The sequence below is a fragment of the Salvelinus alpinus genome, chromosome 10 (genome assembly GCF_045679555.1).
Source record: "Salvelinus alpinus chromosome 10, SLU_Salpinus.1, whole genome shotgun sequence".
NCBI lineage: Eukaryota > Metazoa > Chordata > Actinopteri > Salmoniformes > Salmonidae > Salvelinus > Salvelinus alpinus.
In genome coordinates, this window is record NC_092095.1 from 80,486,959 (window position 1) to 80,507,508 (window position 20,550).

Below are 20,550 nucleotides of genomic sequence, written 5' to 3' on the forward strand. Positions count from 1 at the left end.
ACCTGACCCCTTATCTCTATATTAGGACCTGACCCCTTATCTTTATATTAGGACCTGACCCCTTATCTTTATATTAGGACCTGACCCCTTATCTTTATATTAGGACCTGACCCCTTATCTTTATATTAGGACCTGACCCCTTATCTCTATATTAGGACCTGACCCCTTATCTTTATATTAGGACCTGACCCCTTATCTCTATATTAGGACCTGACCCCTTATCTCTATATTAGGACCTGACCCCTTATCTTTATATTAGGACCTGACCCCTTATCTTTATATTAGGACCTGACCCCTTATCTCTATATTAGGACCTGACCCCTTATCTTTATATTAGGACCTGACCCCTTATCTTTATATTAGGACCTGACCCCTTATCTCTATATTAGGACCTGACCCCTTATCTTTATATTAGGACCTGACCCCTTATCTCTATATTAGGACCTGACCCCTTATCTTTATATTAGGACCTGACCCCTTATCTTTATATTAGGACCTGACCCCTTATCTTTATATTAGGACCCGACCCCTTATCTCTATATTAGGACCCGACCCCTTATCTTTATATTAGGACCCGACCCCTTATCTCTATATTAGGACCTGACCCCTTATCTTTATATTAGGACCTGACCCCTTATCTTTATATTAGGACCTGACCCCTTATCTCTATATTAGGACCTGACCCCTTATCTTTATATTAGGACCTGACCCCTTATCTTTATATTAGGACCTGACCCCTTATCTTTATATTAGGACCTGACCCCTTATCTTTATATTAGGACCTGACCCCTTATCTTTATATTAGGACCTGACCCCTTATCTTTATATTAGGACCTGACCCCTTATCTTTATATTAGGACCTGACCCCTTATCTTTATATTAGGACCTGACCCCTTATCTCTATATTAGGACCTGACCCCTTATCTTTATATTAGGCTTTGACCTGACCCCTTATCTTTATATTAGGCTTTGACCTGACCCCTCACCCCCAAATCACAGTTTCTTTGGTTTCTTTTCAAAGTACGTGCTGTATAGAGGTCTACAGACTTCACCGCCAGCTGAGAAGACGCTCCCAAGACCAAGGAACCACCGCCACCGTCGTCCTCGAGCTCACAGGACTACGATGGTGGAGCGGACTGTCCAACCCTGGAGAGAGAGGAGGAGGAGGATGACTGTCCAACCCTGGAGAGAGAGGAGGAGGATGACTGGGTGGGCCCTGGGGAGAGACGGAGGATGACTGGGTGGGCCCTGGGGAGAGACGGAGGACGACTGGGTGGGCCCTGGAGAGAGACGGAGGATGACTGGGTGGGCCCTGGAGAGAGACGGAGGATGACTGGGTGGGCCCTGGGGAGAGACGGAGGAGGACTGGGTGGGCCCTGGGGAGAGACGGAGGATGACTGGGTGGGCCCTGGGGAGAGACGGAGGAGGACTGGGTGGGCCCTGGGGAGAGACGGAGGAGGACTGGGTGGGCCCTGGGGAGAGACGGAGGATGACTGGGTGGGCCCTGGACACAGACTGAGGAGGACTGGGTGGGCCCTGAGAGAGAGACGAGTTATATTCATTAGGCACCAAAACAGACAACCAGGGAAAGTGACCGATGATCAACACGTGTTTCCGGTATGTGTTTCAAAACATTTTAGTACGATGTGTCCTAATGAATAGGACCAAGTTGTCGCTGAACAGCACAGCATTGTGTTAAACACAGACTGAGAAATAAATGCATATTGATATGGACTTTATGGATAGTTATATTTATATGTATCTATGTGTATATCACATATATATCACACACACACACACACACACACACACACACACACACACACACACACACACACACACACACACACACTCTGAGTGGACAAAACATTAAGAACACCTATTCTGTCAATGACACAGACTGACCAGGTGAATCCAGGTGAAACCTATGATCCCTTATTGATGTCTCGTGTTAAATCCTCTTCAATCAGTGTAGATGGAGACGGGAGGAGACGGGGTTTAAAGAAGGATTTTCAAGCCTTGAGACAATTGAGACGTGGATTGCGAATGTTTCAAGACAAAAATATTTAAGTGCCTTTTTTTAACGGAGTATGGTACTAAGTGCCAGTTGCCCTGGTTTGTGTTAAGAACTGCAAAGCTGCTGTGTCCCGTGTGTATCAAGAATGGTCCACCATCCAAAGGACATCCAGCTAATTTAACACAACTGTGGGAAGCGTTGGAGTCAACATGGGGCCAGCGTCCCTGTGGAGTCAACATGGGGCCAGCGTCCCTGCGGAGTCAACATGGGGCCAGCGTCCCTGTGGAGTCAACATGGGGCCAGCGTCCCTGTGGAGTCAACATGGGGCCAGCGTCCCTGTGGAGTCAACATGGGGCCAGCGTCCCTGTGGAGTCAACATGGGGCCAGCGTCCCTGTGGAGTCAACATGGGGCCAGCGTCCCTGTGGAGTCAACATGGGGCCAGCGTCCCTGTGGAGTCAACATGGGGCCAGCGTCCCTGTGGAGTCAACATGGGGCCAGCGTCCCTGTGGAACGCGTTCGACACCTTGTGAAGTCCATGCCCCGAAGAATTGAGGCTTTTCTGAGCGGGAGGGGGGGGGGGGGGGGTGCAACTCAATATTTTGGTGTTTCTAATGTTTAGTATAGTCGGTGTGTGTATATAACTTTGCATTGCAGTTATTTCATTGGTCTCATCCTGTTTTAATCTGACTAAAACATCCTCCCTGGATGCTAGAAACCTGTCCACTTTATTCTTAGTCCCTATTTTAATCTAATAATATCAGTATTATAGGGTGTTACTGTCTGTGATTAAAGGCATCTTTCAATGCATCCATAGTGCACTACGTGATAAAGTAGTGCACTACGTGATAAAGTAGTGCACTACGTGATAAAGTAGTGCACTACATTTGGAAGTTTATTCTCGCATACTTTGTTTTTTTAAAAGACGTGTTTACAACAAGGTGAACAATGTGTTCATTCTAACTCAAATGTGTTTGGGTCAGATATCACAGTCTGTAATGTTATATTCACTACATACTGTACTCTGCAGTCTGTAATGTTATATTCACTACATACTGTACTCTGCAGTCTGTAATGTTATATTCACTACATACTGTACTCTGCAGTCTGTAATGTTATATTCACTACATACTGTACTCTACAGTCTGTCATGTTATATTCACTACATACTGTACTCTACAGTCTGTCATGTTATATTCACTACATACTGTACTCTGCAGTCTGTCATGTTATATTCACTACATACTGTACTCTGCAGTCTGTCATGTTATATTCACTACATACTGTACTCTACAGTCTGTAATGTTATATTCACTACATACTGTACTCTACAGTCTGTCATGTTATATTCACTACATACTGTACTCTACAGTCTGTCATGTTATATTCACTACATACTGTACTCTGCAGTCTGTCATGTTATATTCACTACATACTGTACTCTACAGTCTGTCATGTTATATTCACTACATACTGTACTCTGCAGTCTGTCATGTTATATTCACTACATACTGTACTCTACAGTCTGTAATGTTATATTCACTACATACTGTACTCTACAGTCTGTCATGTTATATTCACTACATACTGTACTCTACAGTCTGTCATGTTATATTCACTACATACTGTACTCTGCAGTCTGTCATGTTATATTCACTACATACTGTACTCTGCAGTCTGTCATGTTATATTCACTACATACTGTACTCTACAGTCTGTAATGTTATATTCACTACATACTGTACTCTGCAGTCTGTAATGTTATATTCACTACATACTGTACTCTACAGTCTGTAATGTTATATTCACTACTCTACAGTCTGTCATGTTATATTCACTACATACTGTACTCTACAGTCTGTCATGTTATATTCACTACATACTGTACTCTACAGTCTGTAATGTTATATTCACTACATACTGTACTCTACAGTCTGTAATGTTATATTCACTACTCTACAGTCTGTCATGTTATATTCACTACATACTGTACTCTACAGTCTGTCATGTTATATTCACTACATACTGTACTCTACAGTCTGTAATGTTATATTCACTACATACTGTACTCTACAGTCTGTCATGTTATATTCACTACATACTGTACTCTACAGTCTGTAATGTTATATTCACTACATACTGTACTCTACAGTCTGTCATGTTATATTCACTACATACTGTACTCTACAGTCTGTCATGTTATATTCACTACATACTGTACTCTACAGTCTGTCATGTTATATTCACTACATACTGTACTCTACAGTCTGTCATGTTATATTCACTACATACTGTACTCTACAGTCTGTCATGTTATATTCACTACATACTGTACTCTACAGTCTGTAATGTTATATTCACTACTCTACAGTCTGTAATGTTATATTCACTACTCTACAGTCTGTAATGTTATATTCACTACATACTGTACTCTACAGTCTGTAATGTTATATTCACTACATACTGTACTCTACAGTCTGTCATGTTATATTCACTACATACTGTACTCTACAGTCTGTAATGTTATATTCACTACATACTGTACTCTACAGTCTGTCATGTTATATTCACTACATACTGTACTCTACAGTCTGTCATGTTATATTCACTACATACTGTACTCTACAGTCTGTAATGTTATATTCACTACATACTGTACTCTACAGTCTGTCATGTTATATTCACTACATACTGTACTCTACAGTCTGTCATGTTATATTCACTACATACTGTACTCTACAGTCTGTCATGTTATATTCACTACATACTGTACTCTACAGTCTGTCATGTTATATTCACTACATACTGTACTCTACAGTCTGTCATGTTATATTCACTACATACTGTACTCTACAGTCTGTAATGTTATATTCACTACATACTGTACTCTACAGTCTGTCATGTTATATTCACTACATACTGTACTCTACAGTCTGTCATGTTATATTCACTACATACTGTACTCTACAGTCTGTCATGTTATATTCACTACATACTGTACTCTGCAGTCTGTCATGTTATATTCACTACTCTACAGTCTGTAATGTTATATTCACTACTCTACAGTCTGTAATGTTATATTCACTACTCTACAGTCTGTAATGTTATATTCACTACATACTGTACTCTACAGTCTGTAATGTTATATTCACTACATACTGTACTCTGCAGTCTGTAATGTTATATTCACTACATACTGTACTCTACAGTCTGTCATGTTATATTCACTACTCTACAGTCTGTAATGTTATATTCACTACATACTGTACTCTACAGTCTGTCATGTTATATTCACTACATACTGTACTCTGCAGTCTGTCATGTTATATTCACTACATACTGTACTCTGCAGTCTGTAATGTTATATTCACTACTCTACAGTCTGTAATGTTATATTCACTACTCTACAGTCTGTAATGTTATATTCACTACATACTGTACTCTACAGTCTGTCATGTTATATTCACTACATACTGTACTCTACAGTCTGTCATGTTATATTCACTACATACTGTACTCTGCAGTCTGTAATGTTATATTCACTACATACTGTACTCTGCAGTCATTTGAAAATGTCTTCTCTCAACGTATAGCTTTCAATGATGACACTTGAATGATATTTTGACTTTTGTTGGTACTGTATTGTTGATGTACATGAACTGGTACATCATAGTTAATGCACCTGGCTTCATAGATGTATATATATTACCCCTGAGCCCTGGACCAGAGCTACTCTTCTGTCTGTCCGTTGTCTAGCCCTGGTCCAGAGCTACTCTTCTGTCTGTCCTTTGTCTAGCTCTGGTCCAGAGTGTTGTTACTCAGTCCCCTAGTAGAGGAACAGGAACAGGTCTAGCTCTGGTCCAGAGCTACTCTTCTGTCTGTCCTTTGTCTAGCTCTGGTCCAGAGACTGACCCGTTTCTATACCGCATCGAGACTGACCCCGTTTCTACACCGCATCGAGACTGACCCTGTTTCTACACTGCATCGAGACTGACCCCGTTTCTACACTCCATCGAGACTGACCCCGTTTCTACACTCCATCTAGACTGACCCCGTTTCTACACTCCATCGAGACTGACCCCGTTTCTACACTCCATCGAGACTGACCCCGTTTCTACACTCCATCGAGACTGACCCCGTTTCTACACTGCATCGAGACTGACCCCGTTTCTACACTCCATCGAGACTGACCCCGTTTCTACACTCCATCGAGACTGACCCCGTTTCTACACTCCATCGAGACTGACCCCGTTTCTACACCGCATCGAGACTGACCCCGTTTCTACACTGCATCGAGACTGACCCCGTTTCTACACTCCATCGAGACTGACCCCGTTTCTACACTCCATCGAGACTGACCCCGTTTCTACACTCCATCGAGACTGACCCCGTTTCTACACCCCATCGAGACTGACCCCGTTTCTACACCCCATCGAGACTGACCCCGTTTCTACACCCCATCGAGACTGACCCCGTTTCTACACCCCATCGAGACTGACCCCGTTTCTACACTCCATCGAGACTGACCCCGTTTCTACGCTGCATCGAGACTGACCCCGTTTCTACACTGCATCTAGACTGACCCCGTTTCTACACTCCATCGAGACTGACCCCGTTTCTACACTCCATCGAGACTGACCCCGTTTCTACACTCCATCGAGACTGACCCCGTTTCTACACTGCATCGAGACTGACCCCGTTTCTACACTGCATCGAGACTGACCCCGTTTCTACAATGCATCGAGACTGACCCCGTTTCTACACTATATGTGTAATGTCCTGTTATTGTATGACTGTAGGCCACATCTTACCATGTGAATGTATCTTGGACATTTCCATAACATGATACTTTAGTCACACAGCTACATTCTTGGGATTTCATTGTCACATTTTCTACCTTGTAAATTTTTGTTATGAAATGCTAATAAATGCGTATATGATTTGTACCCCTTGTCTCTATTCCAAACTCTTTTGGCCTCCACAATCACCCGGCCTCAACCCAATTTGATATGGTTTGGGGATGAGTTGTACCGCAGAGTGAAGGAAAAGCAGCCAACAAGTGCTCAGCATATGTGGGAACTCCTTCAAGACTGTTGGAAAAGTATTCCAGGTGAAGCTGGTTGAGAGAATGCCAAGAGTGTGCAAAGCTGTCATCTAGGCAAAGGGTGGCTACTTTGAAGAATCTCAAATATAAAATATATTTCCATTTAACACTTTTTTTGGTTACTACATGATTCCATATGTGTTATTTCATAGTTTTGATGTCTTCACTGTTATTCTACAATGTAGAAAATAGTAAAAAATATAGAAAAACCCTTGAATGACTAGATGTATATGATATGTACCCGTATCTATTCCAAAATCTTTGGGTCTCAATTTTGCTTGATGTTTGGGAGGGGAACTCTGTTTAAAATAGCCAAGGAGAAGGGGGTACATTTTAAGAGACGGACATGTCTAAAGAAACACACGAATGAAATATCAGTCAGTCAACTGTTTGCTTAAATTGATTAATTCTGATTTATTTATGAAATGTTTAGACTTTTAGTCTCGGGAGAGTCATTTATTCTAAAGTGGAGACTTTATCCGTCGTCGAAATGTCAGAGATTACTGTCGTGCAACTCCGTTATCGGTCCCGACCGGGGACAGGACCTGTCGAGAGAGGAGCGAACTGTTCCGACCGAACGGGTAAGGTTGGATCATACGAATACACGTATAGGACAAGCAGACGATACGTTTGTGGGTTATTTGTTTCTGGTATTAACGATGACAAAATTCACTGTTGGTTATTTGGTCAAATAAGTGATTAGATTAGTTATATTTTAGTTACACACGCACAGCCGTCCTCCTGTTTGAATCTAGACGTGTTCCTCAAACTCACAGGTTCCTTCCCGACCTGAGAAACAGAAACGAGTGTGTAAAGTCATATTGGACCATTTTGACCAACAGTACGGCCAAGAACTTGGTCCCCTATGGCCGTCTGCAAGGTATGTACGCTTTCACCTCATCTTATCCTGTTATACAGTCTATGCAGCTGTAATAGGGTTATATTGGTGATTTCCCCTTGCCACTGTCGTATATTTTGTGAGTGCAGAGTTGGATGGGGAGCCGTGCATTGCATGACGTGCTGTTTCTATCATAATAAAGCTCCATGACTGGTGCTATATATTGGAGTTAGTGTCGATGATTGATTGTACACAACGCAAGAAGAGTACTGTCACACAGCATTACGTGCCAATAACAGTATTATAAATCGTTTTACTACTGTGAACTTAAATCTGATGGGAACTCTGTGGTAGTCTGTTTCCCAAATGGCACCGTATTCCCTAAAGGTCCTGGTCTAAAGTTGTGCAGTGTATTCTGGAAGTATTAAGACCTTATTGACCCCCCCCCCCCTCCCCACATTTTGTTATGTTACAGCCTTATTCTAAAACGTCTCATCAATCTACACACAATACCCCATAATGACAAAATAGGTTAAGAGTTTTGCAAATGTATTAAAAAAAAAAAAAAAAAAAAAAACTGAAATCAAATTTTTACATCAGTATTCAGACCCTTTACTCAGTACTTTGTTGAAGCACCTTTGGCAGCGATTACAGCCTCGAGTCTTCTTGGGTTTGACGCTACAAGTTTGGCACACCTGTATTTGGGGAGTTTCTCCCATTCTTCTCTGCAGATCCTCTCAAGCTCTGTCAGGTTGGATGGGGAGCGTCGCTGCACAGCTATTTTCAGGTCTCTCCAGAGATGTTCGATCGGGTTCAAGTCCGGGCTCCGGCTGGGCCACTCAAGGACATTCAGAGACTTGTCCCGAAGTCACTCCTGCGTTGTCTTGGCTGTGTGCTCAGGGTTGTTGTCCTGTTGGAAGGTGAACCTTCGCCCCAGTCTCAGGTCCTGAGCGCCCTATAGCAGGTTTTCATCAAGGATCTCTCTGTACTTTGTTCCGTTCATCTTTCCCTCGATCCTGACTAGTCTCCAAGTCCCTGGCGCTGATAAACATCCCCACCACTATGCTTCACCGTAGGGATGGTGCCAGGTTTTCTCCAGACGTGACGCTTGGCATTCAGGCCAAAGAGTTCAATCTTGGTTTCATCAGACCAGAGAATCTTGTTTCTCATGGTCTGAGAGTCTTTAGGTGGCTTTTGGCAAACTCCAAGTGGGCTGTCATGTGCCTTTTACTGAGGAGTGGCTTCCGTCTGGCCACTCTACCAGAAAGGCCTGATTGGTGGATTGCTGCAGAGATGATTGTCCTTCTGGAAGGTTCTCCCATCTCCACAGAGGATCTCTAGAGCTCTGTTAGAGTGACCATCGGGTTCTTGGTCACCTCCCTGACAAAGGGAAAGGTGTTGTTGAACTCTGGGGGCTGGCAGTATGGAGGGATGCTCAACCTCCTCTCCTCCTGTCTCCTACAGGGCTGTGTTGTTGAACCCTGGGGGCTGGCAGTAAGGAGGGATGCTCAACCTCCTCTCCTCCTGTCTCCTACAGGGCTGTGTTGTTGAACCCTGGGGGCTGGCAGTATGGAGGGATGCTCAACCTCCTCTCCTCCTGTCTCCTACAGGGCTGTGTTGTTGAACCCTGGGGGCTGGCAGTATGGAGTGATGCTCAACCTCCTCTCCTCCTGTCTCCTACAGGGCTGTGTTGTTGAACCCTGGGGGCTGGCAGTATGGAGTGATGCTCAACCTCCTCTCCTCCTGTCTCCTACAGGGCTGTGTTGTTGAACCCTGGGGGCTGGCAGTATGGAGTGATGCTCAACCTCCTCTCCTCCTGTCTCCTACAGGGCTGTGTTGTTGAACCCTGGGGGCTGGCAGTATGGAGTGATGCTCAACCTCCTCTCCTCCTGTCTCCTACAGGGCTGTGTTGTTGAACCCTGGGGGCTGGCAGTATGGAGGGATGCTCAACCTCCTCTCCTCCTGTCTCCTACAGGGCTGTGTTGTTGAACCCTGGGGGCTGGCAGTATGGAGTGATGCTCAACCGCTTTACTGATGTGTCAGACGTCAAACCACGCCTCCAAAGGCAAGGCTTCATCAGACTACTACCCCACACAGACCCGCCTCTCATCTCCTCTCTCCCCCAGCCTCCCCCTCCTCTCCCTCCCTCCCTGCAGTGTTTCATCCACCCCTCCCCAGTGCGTTACCCCGGTCCTCCTCTCCCTCCCTCCCTGCAGTGTTTCATCCACCCCTCCCCAGTGCGTTACCCCGGTCCTCCTCACCGCCGGGGCCAGTTGAAACCCTACTACCTGCTGAACGCTGCCTCCCTGCTGCCTGTCTTAGCCCTGGGGGTGGAGGAGGGGGACAGGGTCCTGGATCTCTGCTCTGCTCCTGGAGGGAAGGCCTTGGCTATACTACAGACTGCTGACCCAGGTCAGGACGTGAGCAGTACACGGTTAGGGTGTAGAGGTTAGGGTGTAGGGGTTAAGGGTGTAGGGGTTAAGGGTGTAGGGGTTAAGGGTGTAGGGGCTAAGGGTGTAGGGGCTAAGGGTGTAGGGGCTAAGGGTGTAGGGGTTAAGGGTGTAGGGGTTAAGGGTGTAGGGGTTAAGGGTGTAAGGGTTAAGGGTGTAAGGGTTAAGGGTGTAAGGGTGTAGGGTGTAGGGGTTAGGGTGTGGGTGTAAGGGGTTAGGGTGTAAGGGGTTAGGGGCTAAGGGGTTAGGGTCTAAGGGGTTAGGGTGTAGGGGTTAGGGTGTAGGGTAGGACTGCTAACCCAGGTCCTGTAAAACTCATTAATCGGCTGTTCCATGTCCCCCCCTCTTGGCTGGTTAACACCGTTGGCTAAGGGGTCTAAGGGGTTAGGGTGTAGGGTCTAAGGGGTTAGGGTGTAGGGTCTAAGGGGTTAGGGTGTAGGGTCTAAGGGGTTAGGGTGTAGGGTCTAAGGGTGTAGGGGTTAGGGTGTAAGGGTGTAGGGTAGGACTGCTAACCCAGGTCCTGTACAACTCATTAATCGGCTGTTCCATGCCCCCCCCTCTTGGCTGGTTAACACCGTTATATGGACTATTGATAGTCAGTCTTATCTGCCGTTGTGTTCCAGCTCTGTTGTGTTGTAATGAAATGGACCCACACCGACGTGATTGGCTGGCCAAAACACTGGAATCCTTCATCCCCCAATCGCTGAGCAGCACTGTCACCGTGTCCAATCAGGATGGACGGATCTTTGGGCAGAGTGAAGCCGGAATGTATGACAAGGTGAGGGAAGAAAATGGACTACTTTTTTTGTTGTCATCCTTCAAGACATAAGGGCTCCATCTCAGTTTGTCGTGCATCCTATCTCCTTACCCGCTTCCTTCTCAGCTGTATTGGAGGAGGAGCTCCCTCCCTTCAGACTGGTTTCTCCAAGGGGCTAGGAGACAGGCTAGGAGACAGGCTGCAACGAGTCGTGGATTGAGGAAGAGCCACGTTAACAGATTTTAATTTCTCTGACGTGAGCGTCTCCAACTTGCAGTTCCAGCAGGGGGAGCTCTTGTTCCTCAGAATGGCGATGAAATCAAAATCCCATTTTATTTGGTCACATACGCGTGTTTAGCAGATGTTATTGAGGGTGTAGCGAAATGCTTGTAAATAACATAACAGCCCAGGTCAGTTGAAAGACGCACTGCTGCTATTTTGAACGTTTCCTGTTGAAAATCAATATCCCAGAATACAGTAATATCCTCAGTATGAATACAGTATTGTACTCAGTATGAATACAGTAATATCCTCAGTATGAATACAGTATTGTACTCAGTATGAATACAGTAATATCCTCAGTATGAATACAGTAATATCCTCAGTATGAATACAGTAATATCCTCAGTATGAATACAGTAATATCCCAGTATGAATACAGTAATATCTCAGTATGAATACAGTAATATCCCAGTATGAATACAGTAATGTACTCACATGTAAGGGTACCATTTTCTTTGTTTGCAAAATATATATATATTTTTTTAGACCAGTAAAAACTCCATGGTGGTTTTACACTCTAACCACTAGACTACCTGCCTCCTCTACACTCTAACCACTAGACTACCTGCCTCCTCTACACTCTAACCACTAGGCTACCTGCCTCCTCTACACTCTAACCACTAGGCTACCTGCCTCCTCTACACTCTAACCACTAGGCTACCTGCCGCCTCTACACTCTAACCACTAGGCTACCTGCCGCCTCTACACTCTAACCACTAGGCTACCTGCCGCCTCTACACTCTAACCACTAGGCGACCTGCCGCCTCTACACTCTAACCACTAGGCTACCTGCCACCTCTACACTCTAACCACTAGGCTACCTGCCACCTCTACACTCTAACCACTAGGCTACCTGCCACCTCTACACTCTAACCACTAGGCTACCTGCCGCCTCTACACTCTAACCACTAGGCTACCTGCCGCCTCTACACTCTAACCACTAGGCTACCTGCCGCCTCTACACTCTAACCACTAGGCTACCTGCCACCTCTACACTCTAACCACTAGGCTACCTGCCACCTCTACACTCTAACCACTAGGCTACCTGCCACCTCTACACTCTAACCACTAGGCTACCTGCCACCTCTACACTCTAACCACTAGGCTACCTGCCACCTCTACACTCTAACCACTAGGCTACCTGCCACCTCTACACTCTAACCACTAGGCTACCTGCCACCTCTACACTCTAACCACTAGGCTACCTGCCACCTCTACACTCTAACCACTAGGCTACCTGCCACCTCTACACTCTAACCACTAGACTACCTGCCACCTCTACACTCTAACCACTAGGCTACCTGCCGCCTCTCCACTCTAACCACTAGGCTACCTGCCGCCTCTACACTCTAACCACTAGGCTACCTGCCGCCTCTACACTCTAACCACTAGACTCTAACCACTTCCTCTCTCCCCCCTGCCTCTCTTCCTCTCTCCCCCCTGCCTCTCTTCCTCTCTCCCCCCTGCCTCTCTTCCTCTCTCCCCCTGCCTCTCTTCCTCTCTCCCCCCTGCCTCTCTTCCTCTCTCCCCCCTGCTTCTCTTCCTCTCTCCCCCCTGCCTCTCCCTCCCCTGCCTTTCTCCCCCCTGCCTCTCTTCCTCTCTCCCCCCTGCCTCTCTTCCTCTCTCCCCCCTGCCTCTCTTCCTCTCTCCCCCCTGCCTCTCTTCCTCTCTCCCCCCTGCCTCTCTTCCTCTCGCCACGCCCTGCCTCTCTTCCTCTCTCCCCCCTGCCTCTCTTCCTCTCTCCCCCCTGCCTCTCTTCCTCTCGCCACGCCCTGCCTCTCTTCCTCTCTCCCCCCTGCCTCTCTTCCTCTCTCCCCCCTGCCTCTCTTCCTCTCGCCCCCCCCCCCTGCCTCTCTCTCTAATCTCCTCTCCCACAGAGGGCTATAGGATTAGCTGTTGTTCTCCTCTGTGACACTCATTAGCGGCGTCTCACTGACTGGAGAGGAGCCCTCTACCCGCCGGAGAAAAACCCATCCTATCTCATCCCCCTCAGCAGCTAGCATCACACGTCACTTAGCATCACACAGAGACTCGACATTATCCTCTGTCTGCTCTCCTCTCCTCTCTGCTCTCCTCTCTGTTCTCTCCTCTCTGTTCTCTCCTCTCTGTTCTCTCCTCTCTGTTCTCTCCTCTCTCTGTTCTCTCCTCTCTCTGTTCTCTCCTCTCTGTTCTCTCCTCTCTGTTCTCTCCTCTCTGTTCTCTCCTCTCTCTGTTCTCTCCTCTCTGTTCTCTCCTCTCTGTTCTCTCCTCTCTGTTCTCTTCTCTCCTCTCTGTTCTCCTCTCTGTTCTCTCCTCTCTCTCCTCTCTGTTCTCTGTTCTCTCCTCTCTTTGAAACAGAAAAGGAGTTAGGGACTAGAGACCATGAGACTGGGGATCTTTCCTGTGTTGTGTCATTAGTGTTCCTCATTGAATTAGACACTAGTCATTTGAATAGTGCTCTCACCATTTATCTCTGTCTCTCTGCACCCCGCCTTATGCCTCCCTCCCTCTTCTCTCTCCCCCTCCCTCCCTCTTCTCCCTCCCCCTCCCTCCCTCTTCTCCCTCCCCCCTCCCTCCCTCTCTCTTCTCCCCCCTCCTTCCTATTCCCTCTCCCTCCTCCCTCCCTCTTCTCTCTCTCCCTCCCCCTCCCTCTTCTCTCTCCCCCCTCTTCTCTCCTTCCCCCTTCTCTCCCCCCCCCCTCTTCTCTCTCCCTCTCCCTCCCTCTTCTCTCTCCCCCTCCCTCCCTCCCTCTCCTCCCTCCCTCTCCCCCTCTCCCCTCCCTCTCCCCCTCCCTCCCTCCCTCCTAGGTGCTGCTGGATGCTCCATGTTCTAATGATCGTAGCTGGCTGTTCTCCTCTGGCCCAGGAGGGGAGCAGCGAGGAGCTGTGAGGTTGAGGGAGAGGGCCGGGCTGCCCACACTACAGACACAACTGCTCAGGTATCAATTCATGCTTTAATATTCCATTACAAATCAGCTTGGCAATATACAGACATACCTGGCCCACGTACAGACATACCTGGCCCACGTACAGACATACCTGGCCTACGTACAGACATACCTGGCCCACGTACAGACATACCTGGCCTACGTACAGACATACCTGGCCCACGTACAGACATACCTGGCCCACGTACAGACATACCTGGCCCACGTACAGACATACCTGGCCCACGTACAGACATACCTGGCCTACGTACAGACATACCTGGCCCACATACAGACATACCTGGCCCACGTACAGACATACCTGGCCTACATACAGACATACCTGGCCTACGTATAGACATACCTGGCCCACGTATAGACATACCTGGCCTACATACAGACATACCTGGCCTACATACAGACATACCTGGCCTACATACAGGCATACCTGGCCTACATACAGACATACCTGGCCCACGTACAGACATACCTGGCCTACATACAGACATACCTGGCCTACATACAGACATACCTGGCCTACATACAGGCATACCTGGCCTACATACAGACATACCTGGCCTACATACAGACATACCTGGCCTACGTACAGACATACCTGGCCTACGTACAGACATACCTGGCCTACGAACAGACATACCTGGCCTACATACAGACATACCTGGCCCACGTATAGACATACCTGGCCTACGTACAGATATACCTGGCCCACGTATAGACATACCTGGCCTACGTACAGACATACCTGGCCTACGTACAGACATACCTGGCCTACGTACAGATATACCTGGCCTACGTACAGACATACCTGGCCTACGTACAGACATACCTGGCCCACGTACAGACATACCTGGCCCACGTACAGACATACCTGGCCCACGTATAGACATACCTGGCCCACGTACAGACATACCTGGCCCACGTACAGACATACCTGGCCCACGTACAGACAAACCTGGCCTACGTACAGACATACCTGGCCCACGTACAGACATACCTGGCCCACGTACAGACATACCTGGCCTACGTACAGACATACCTGGCCCACGTACAGACATACCTGGCCTACGTACAGACATACCTGGCCTACGTACAGACATACCTGGCCTACGTACAGACATACCTGGCCCACGTACAGACATACCTGGCCCACGTACAGGCATACCTGGCCCACGTACAGGCATACCTGGCCCACGTACAGACATACCTGGCCCACGTATAGACATACCTGGCCCACGTACAGACATACCTGGCCCACGTACAGACATACCTGGCCCACGTACAGACATACCTGGCCCACGTACAGACATACCTGGCCCACGTACAGACATACCTGGCCTACGTACAGACATACCTGGCCTACGTACAGACCTACCTGGCCTACGTACAGACATACCTGGCCCACGTACAGACATACCTGGCCCACGTACAGACATACCTGGCCCACGTACAGACATACCTGGCCCACGTACAGACATACCTGGCCCACGTACAGACATACCTGGCCCACGTACAGACATACCTGGCCCACGTACAGACATACCTGGCCTACATTGTCCCTTTTCCACTGTGGGGTTTTACACCAGAGTTTTGTGTTCCTACTTCTGAGGCCCGGGGTGTAAAAAAAGTCCTGGGCCAGGCCTATGTTGACCTTTAACCTGAAAAATCAAACCACAGCCCTCTCCTCTAGCTGCTACTGATCTGTCTCATCACATCCTGTCTCATCACATCCTGTCTGTTCCCCAGGTCTGCGCTGGCTGCAGTGCGTCATCACATCCTGTCTCATCACATCCTGTCTGTTCCCCAGGTCTGCGCTGGCTGCAGTGCGTCATCACATCCTGTCTCATCACATCCTGTCTCATCACATCCTGTCTGTTCCCCAGGTCTGCGCTGGCTGCAGTGCGTCATCACATCCTGTCTCATCACATCCTGTCTCATCACATCCTGTCTGTTCCCCAGGTCTGCGCTGGCTGCAGTGCGTCATCACATCCTGTTTCATCACATCCTGTCTGTTCCCCAGGTCTGCGCTGGCTGCAGTGCGTCATCACATCCTGTCTCATCACATCCTGTCTGTTCCCCAGGTCTGCGCTGGCTGCAGTGCGTCATCACATCCTGTCTCATCACTTCCTGTCTGTTCCCCAGGTCTGCGCTGGCTGCAGTGCGTCATCACATCCTGTCTCATCACTTCCTGTCTGTTCCCCAGGTCTGCGCTGGCTGCAGTGCGTCCGGGGGGCGTGGTCGTCTACTCCACCTGCACCCTGTCCCGCTCTGAGAACCAGGAAGTGGTGGAGGCGGTCCTAAACACCTGTCCAGGGGTGGAGCTTCAAGACTTGGAGGAGGAGCTAGCCCTCCCACTCCAGGAACACTTCACCTTCACCCCATTAGGCCACACCCCCTCGTTAGGCCTCCTTGTGGTTCCACAGCAGGGTCAGACCTGGGGACCCATGTTCCTGTCGCGCATCAAGAGGATTCACTGACTGGTTGATGGACTCGCTGACTTCCTGTCACGCATCAAGAGGACGAACTGACTGACTGGTTGGTTGATGGACTCGCTGACTTCCTGTCACGCATCAAGAGGATTCACTGACTGGTTGACTTCCTGTCACGCATCAAGAGGACGAACTGACTGGTTGATGGACTCGCTGACTTCCTGTCACGCATCAAGAGGACGAACTGACTGACTGGTTGGTTGATGGACTCGCTAACTTCCTGTCAGACACTGAGGCTGGTCTTCAAGGATTCCATAATACAACATGTTTTCATGTGACGGCTACTGCTAACAAGCTAACTCTCTCGGGCTGTGTTCCAAATGGCACTCTATATACCACACACAGTAGTGCACTATATAGGGAATAGGGTTCTATAGGGCCCTGGTCAAAAGTAGTGCACTATATATAGGGAATAGGGTTCTATAGGGCCCTGGTCAAAAGTAGTGCACTATATATAGGGAATAGGGTTCTATAGGGCCCTGGTCTAAAGTAGTGCTCTATATAGGGAATAGGGTTCTATAGGGCCCTGGTCTAAAATAGTGCACTATATAGGGAATAGGGTTCTATAAGGCCCTGGTCAAAAGTAGTGCACTATATATAGGGTTCTATAGGGCCCTGGTCTAAAGTAGTGCACTACAGAGGGAATAGGGAGCTATTTAGGAGGCACCCTTTGTTTCACATGCTCTTTGCCCATGTTCCGGCATCAAGAAGACCCACTGAACTCTTAAATAAAGGTAAAATAAAGAGAAAAACATAAATCCCAATGACCTCTGAATACAGTTTTGATACAAAGAAGCAGTGGCGGCTGCTGATTGGCTGAATACCCAAGGCGGTGGTTTGACTTGTCAACAAAGCAGCGTGACAGAAATATGATGCTTTCAAACGACCTGTAGTTTCTTTGAGAATATATATATATAAAGCGATCTTTGCACGATACTATTTCACTTTTTGCACGTCAACAACCGAACGACCACATCTGCACATGCTGCCGCTGTCTTGAACAGATTAGATGATACTACTTAGGAGGAGCAGCTCCTGATGAACGAGTAACGTAAACTCAAGTAAAACTCGTACATCGCCTTGGTCCGTACAATTGCCCTTTTATTCTAGCGCCCCAAAACCGTAATACTTCCAGATCAACTGTAATGTCAATACCATTGTAAAGCACCATTTCTCCCCTTTCCAACATTATCAATTACATGACCTAAACGCTGCCTGTTTCCGCATAATTCAAGCAGGCAATGAGCCCCGTCGGGTCTTTTTAAAAATGGCGGGTGGGGAAGCGAAACTAATGCGTGATAGTGAGAAGGACAGATGTCGTGTGTGGAAAATTACTTTTTTTCACTCGATCTGTCCAACTTATCACCGTATGTCATTACATACAGTGGGGAGAACAAGTATTTGATACACTGCCGATTTTGCAGGTTTTCCTACTTACAAAGCATGTAGAGGTCTGTAATTTTTATCATAGGTACACTTCAACTGTGAGAGATGGAATCTAAAAAATCCAGAAAATCACATTGTATGATTTTTAAGTAATTAATTTGCATTTTATTGCATGACATAAGTATTTGATACATCAGAAAAGCAGAACTTAATATTTGGTACAGAAACCTTTGTTTGCAATTACAGAGATCATATGTTTCCGTGTACTTCCTGATTTGACAGGAATGGACCCCCCCAAAAAATAAAATGTTATTTGTCAAACGTGCCGAATACAACCGGTGTAGACTGGACTTTGAAATGCTTTACGAGCCCTTAACCAACGGTGCAGAGTTAAAAATAATAGTAAAATAGTAATGAGAATTAAAATACACAAGAATGGAGCTACGGTAGTTTAAAAGGCTAAAAGGGGGAATTAGACAGGAACAGCCCTTTAATGAACAGCCCTTTAAAAAACCCTCAGGATAACGTGAGGTTGGAGGGTAACTGATGGGGCTCAACCCTGAGGTTGGAGGGTAACTGATGGGGCTCAACCCTGAGGTTGGAGGGTAACTGATGGGGCTCAACCCTGAGGTTGGAGGGTAACTGATGGGGCTCAACCCTGAGGTCGGAGGGTAACTGATGGAGCTCAACCCTGAGGTCGGAGGGTAACTGATGGGGCTCAACCCTGAGGTTGGAGGGTAACTGATGGGGCTCAACCCTGAGGTTGGAGGGTAACTGATGGGGATCAACCCTGAGGTTGGAGGGTAACTGATGGGGCTCAACCCTGAGGTTGGAGGGTAACTGATGGGGCTCAACCCTGAGGTTGGAGGGTAACTGATGAGGCTCAACCCTGAGGTTGGAGGGTAACTGATGGGGCTCAACCCTGAGGTTGGAGGGTAACTGATGGAGCTCAACCCTGAGGTTGGAGGGTAACTGATGGGGCTCAACCCTGAGGTTGGAGGGTAACTGATGGGGCTCAACCCTGAGGTTGGAGGGTAACTGATGGGGATCAACCCTGAGGTTGGAGGGTAACTGATGGGGCTCAACCCTGAGGTTGGAGGGTAACTGATGGGGCTCAACCCTGAGGTTGGAGGGTAACTGATGAGGCTCAACCCTGAGGTTGGAGGGTAACTGATGGAGCTCAACCCTGAGGTTGGAGGGTAACTGATGAGGCTCAACCCTGAGGTTGGAGGGTAACTGATGGAGCTCAACCCTGAGGTTGGAGGGTAACTGATGGGGCTCAACCCTGAGGTTGGAGGGTAACTGATGGGGATCAACCCTGAGGTTGGAGGGTAACTGATGGGGCTCAACCCTGAGGTTGGAGGGTAACTGATGGGGCTCAACCCTGAGGTTGGAGGGTAACTGATGGGGCTCAACCCTGAGGTTGGAGGGTAACTGATGGGGCTCAACCCTGAGGTTGGAGGGTAACTGATGGGGATCAACCCTGAGGTTGGAGGGTAACTGATGGGGCTCAACCCTGAGGTTGGAGGGTAACTGATGGGGCTCAACCCTGAGGTTGGAGGGTAACTGATGAGGCTCAACCCTGAGGTTGGAGGGTAACTGATGGAGCTCAACCCTGAGGTTGGAGGGTAACTGATGAGGCTCAACCCTGAGGTTGGAGGGTAACTGATGGAGCTCAACCCTGAGGTTGGAGGGTAACTGATGGGGCTCAACCCTGAGGTTGGAGGGTAACTGATGGGGATCAACCCTGAGGTTGGAGGGTAACTGATGGGGCTCAACCCTGAGGTTGGAGGGTAACTGATGGGGCTCAACCCTGAGGTTGGAGGGTAACTGATGGGGCTCAACCCTGAGGTTGGAGGGTAACTGATGGGGCTCAACCCTGAGGTTGGAGGGTAACTGATGAGGCTCAACCCTGAGGTTGGAGGGTAACTGATGGAGCTCAACCCTGAGGTTGGAGGGTAACTGATGGGGCTCAACCCTGAGGTTGGAGTGTAACTGATGGGGCTCAACCCTGAGGTTGGAGGGTAACTGATGGGGATCAACCCTGAGGTTGGAGGGTAACTGATGGGGCTCAACCCTGAGGTTGGAGGGTAACTGATGGGGCTCAACCCTGAGGTTGGAGGGTAACTGATGGGGCTCAACCCTGAGGTTGGAGGGTAACTGATGGGGCTCAACCCTGAGGTTGGAGGGTAACTGATGGGGCTCAACCCTGAGGTTGGAGGGTAACTGATGGAGCTCAACCCTGAGGTTGGAGGGTAACTGATGGGGATCAACCCTGAGGTTGGAGGGTAACTGATGGAGCTCAA

The 20,550-nt window shown here is 48.0% G+C and overlaps 1 protein-coding gene and 1 long non-coding RNA gene across 3 annotated transcripts; both read left to right on the forward strand.

The window, feature by feature from the left end:
• Positions 1-783: 783 nt before the first annotated feature.
• On the forward strand, positions 784-18,375 carry nsun3 (NOP2/Sun RNA methyltransferase 3). 2 transcript variants are annotated; one of them, XM_071330955.1, is made up of 6 exons: positions 784-1,617; positions 7,896-7,999; positions 9,933-10,369; positions 11,031-11,185; positions 14,233-14,363; positions 16,573-18,375. In XM_071330955.1, exons 1-6 carry the CDS (start codon positions 1,234-1,236, stop codon positions 16,844-16,846), a joined length of 1,485 nt encoding a protein of 494 aa, XP_071187056.1. In that variant the 5' UTR covers positions 784-1,233; the 3' UTR covers positions 16,847-18,375. The 2 variants fall into 2 exon arrangements, with proteins under 2 accessions (XP_071187056.1, XP_071187057.1); XM_071330956.1 differs by lacking the exon at positions 784-1,617 and adding an exon at positions 7,443-7,700.
• On the forward strand, positions 5,256-6,961 carry LOC139532845 (uncharacterized). The gene is made up of 2 exons (XR_011666659.1): positions 5,256-5,805; positions 5,863-6,961. It is a non-coding gene; the product is annotated as an uncharacterized lncRNA (long non-coding RNA).
• Positions 18,376-20,550: the final 2,175 nt, after the last annotated feature.

Excerpts from the sequence above, each read along its gene's own strand:
- nsun3 (XM_071330955.1), top strand. The coding sequence starts at position 1,234 with ATGACTGGGTGGGCCCTGGGGAGAGACGGAGGACGACTGGGTGGGCCC. Across the intron at positions 1,618-7,895 it reads ATGATCAACACGTGTTTCCG|GTTCCTTCCCGACCTGAGAA; the intron begins GTATGTGTTTCA and ends TCAAACTCACAG. Across the intron at positions 14,364-16,572 it reads CTACAGACACAACTGCTCAG|GTCTGCGCTGGCTGCAGTGC; the intron begins GTATCAATTCAT and ends TCTGTTCCCCAG.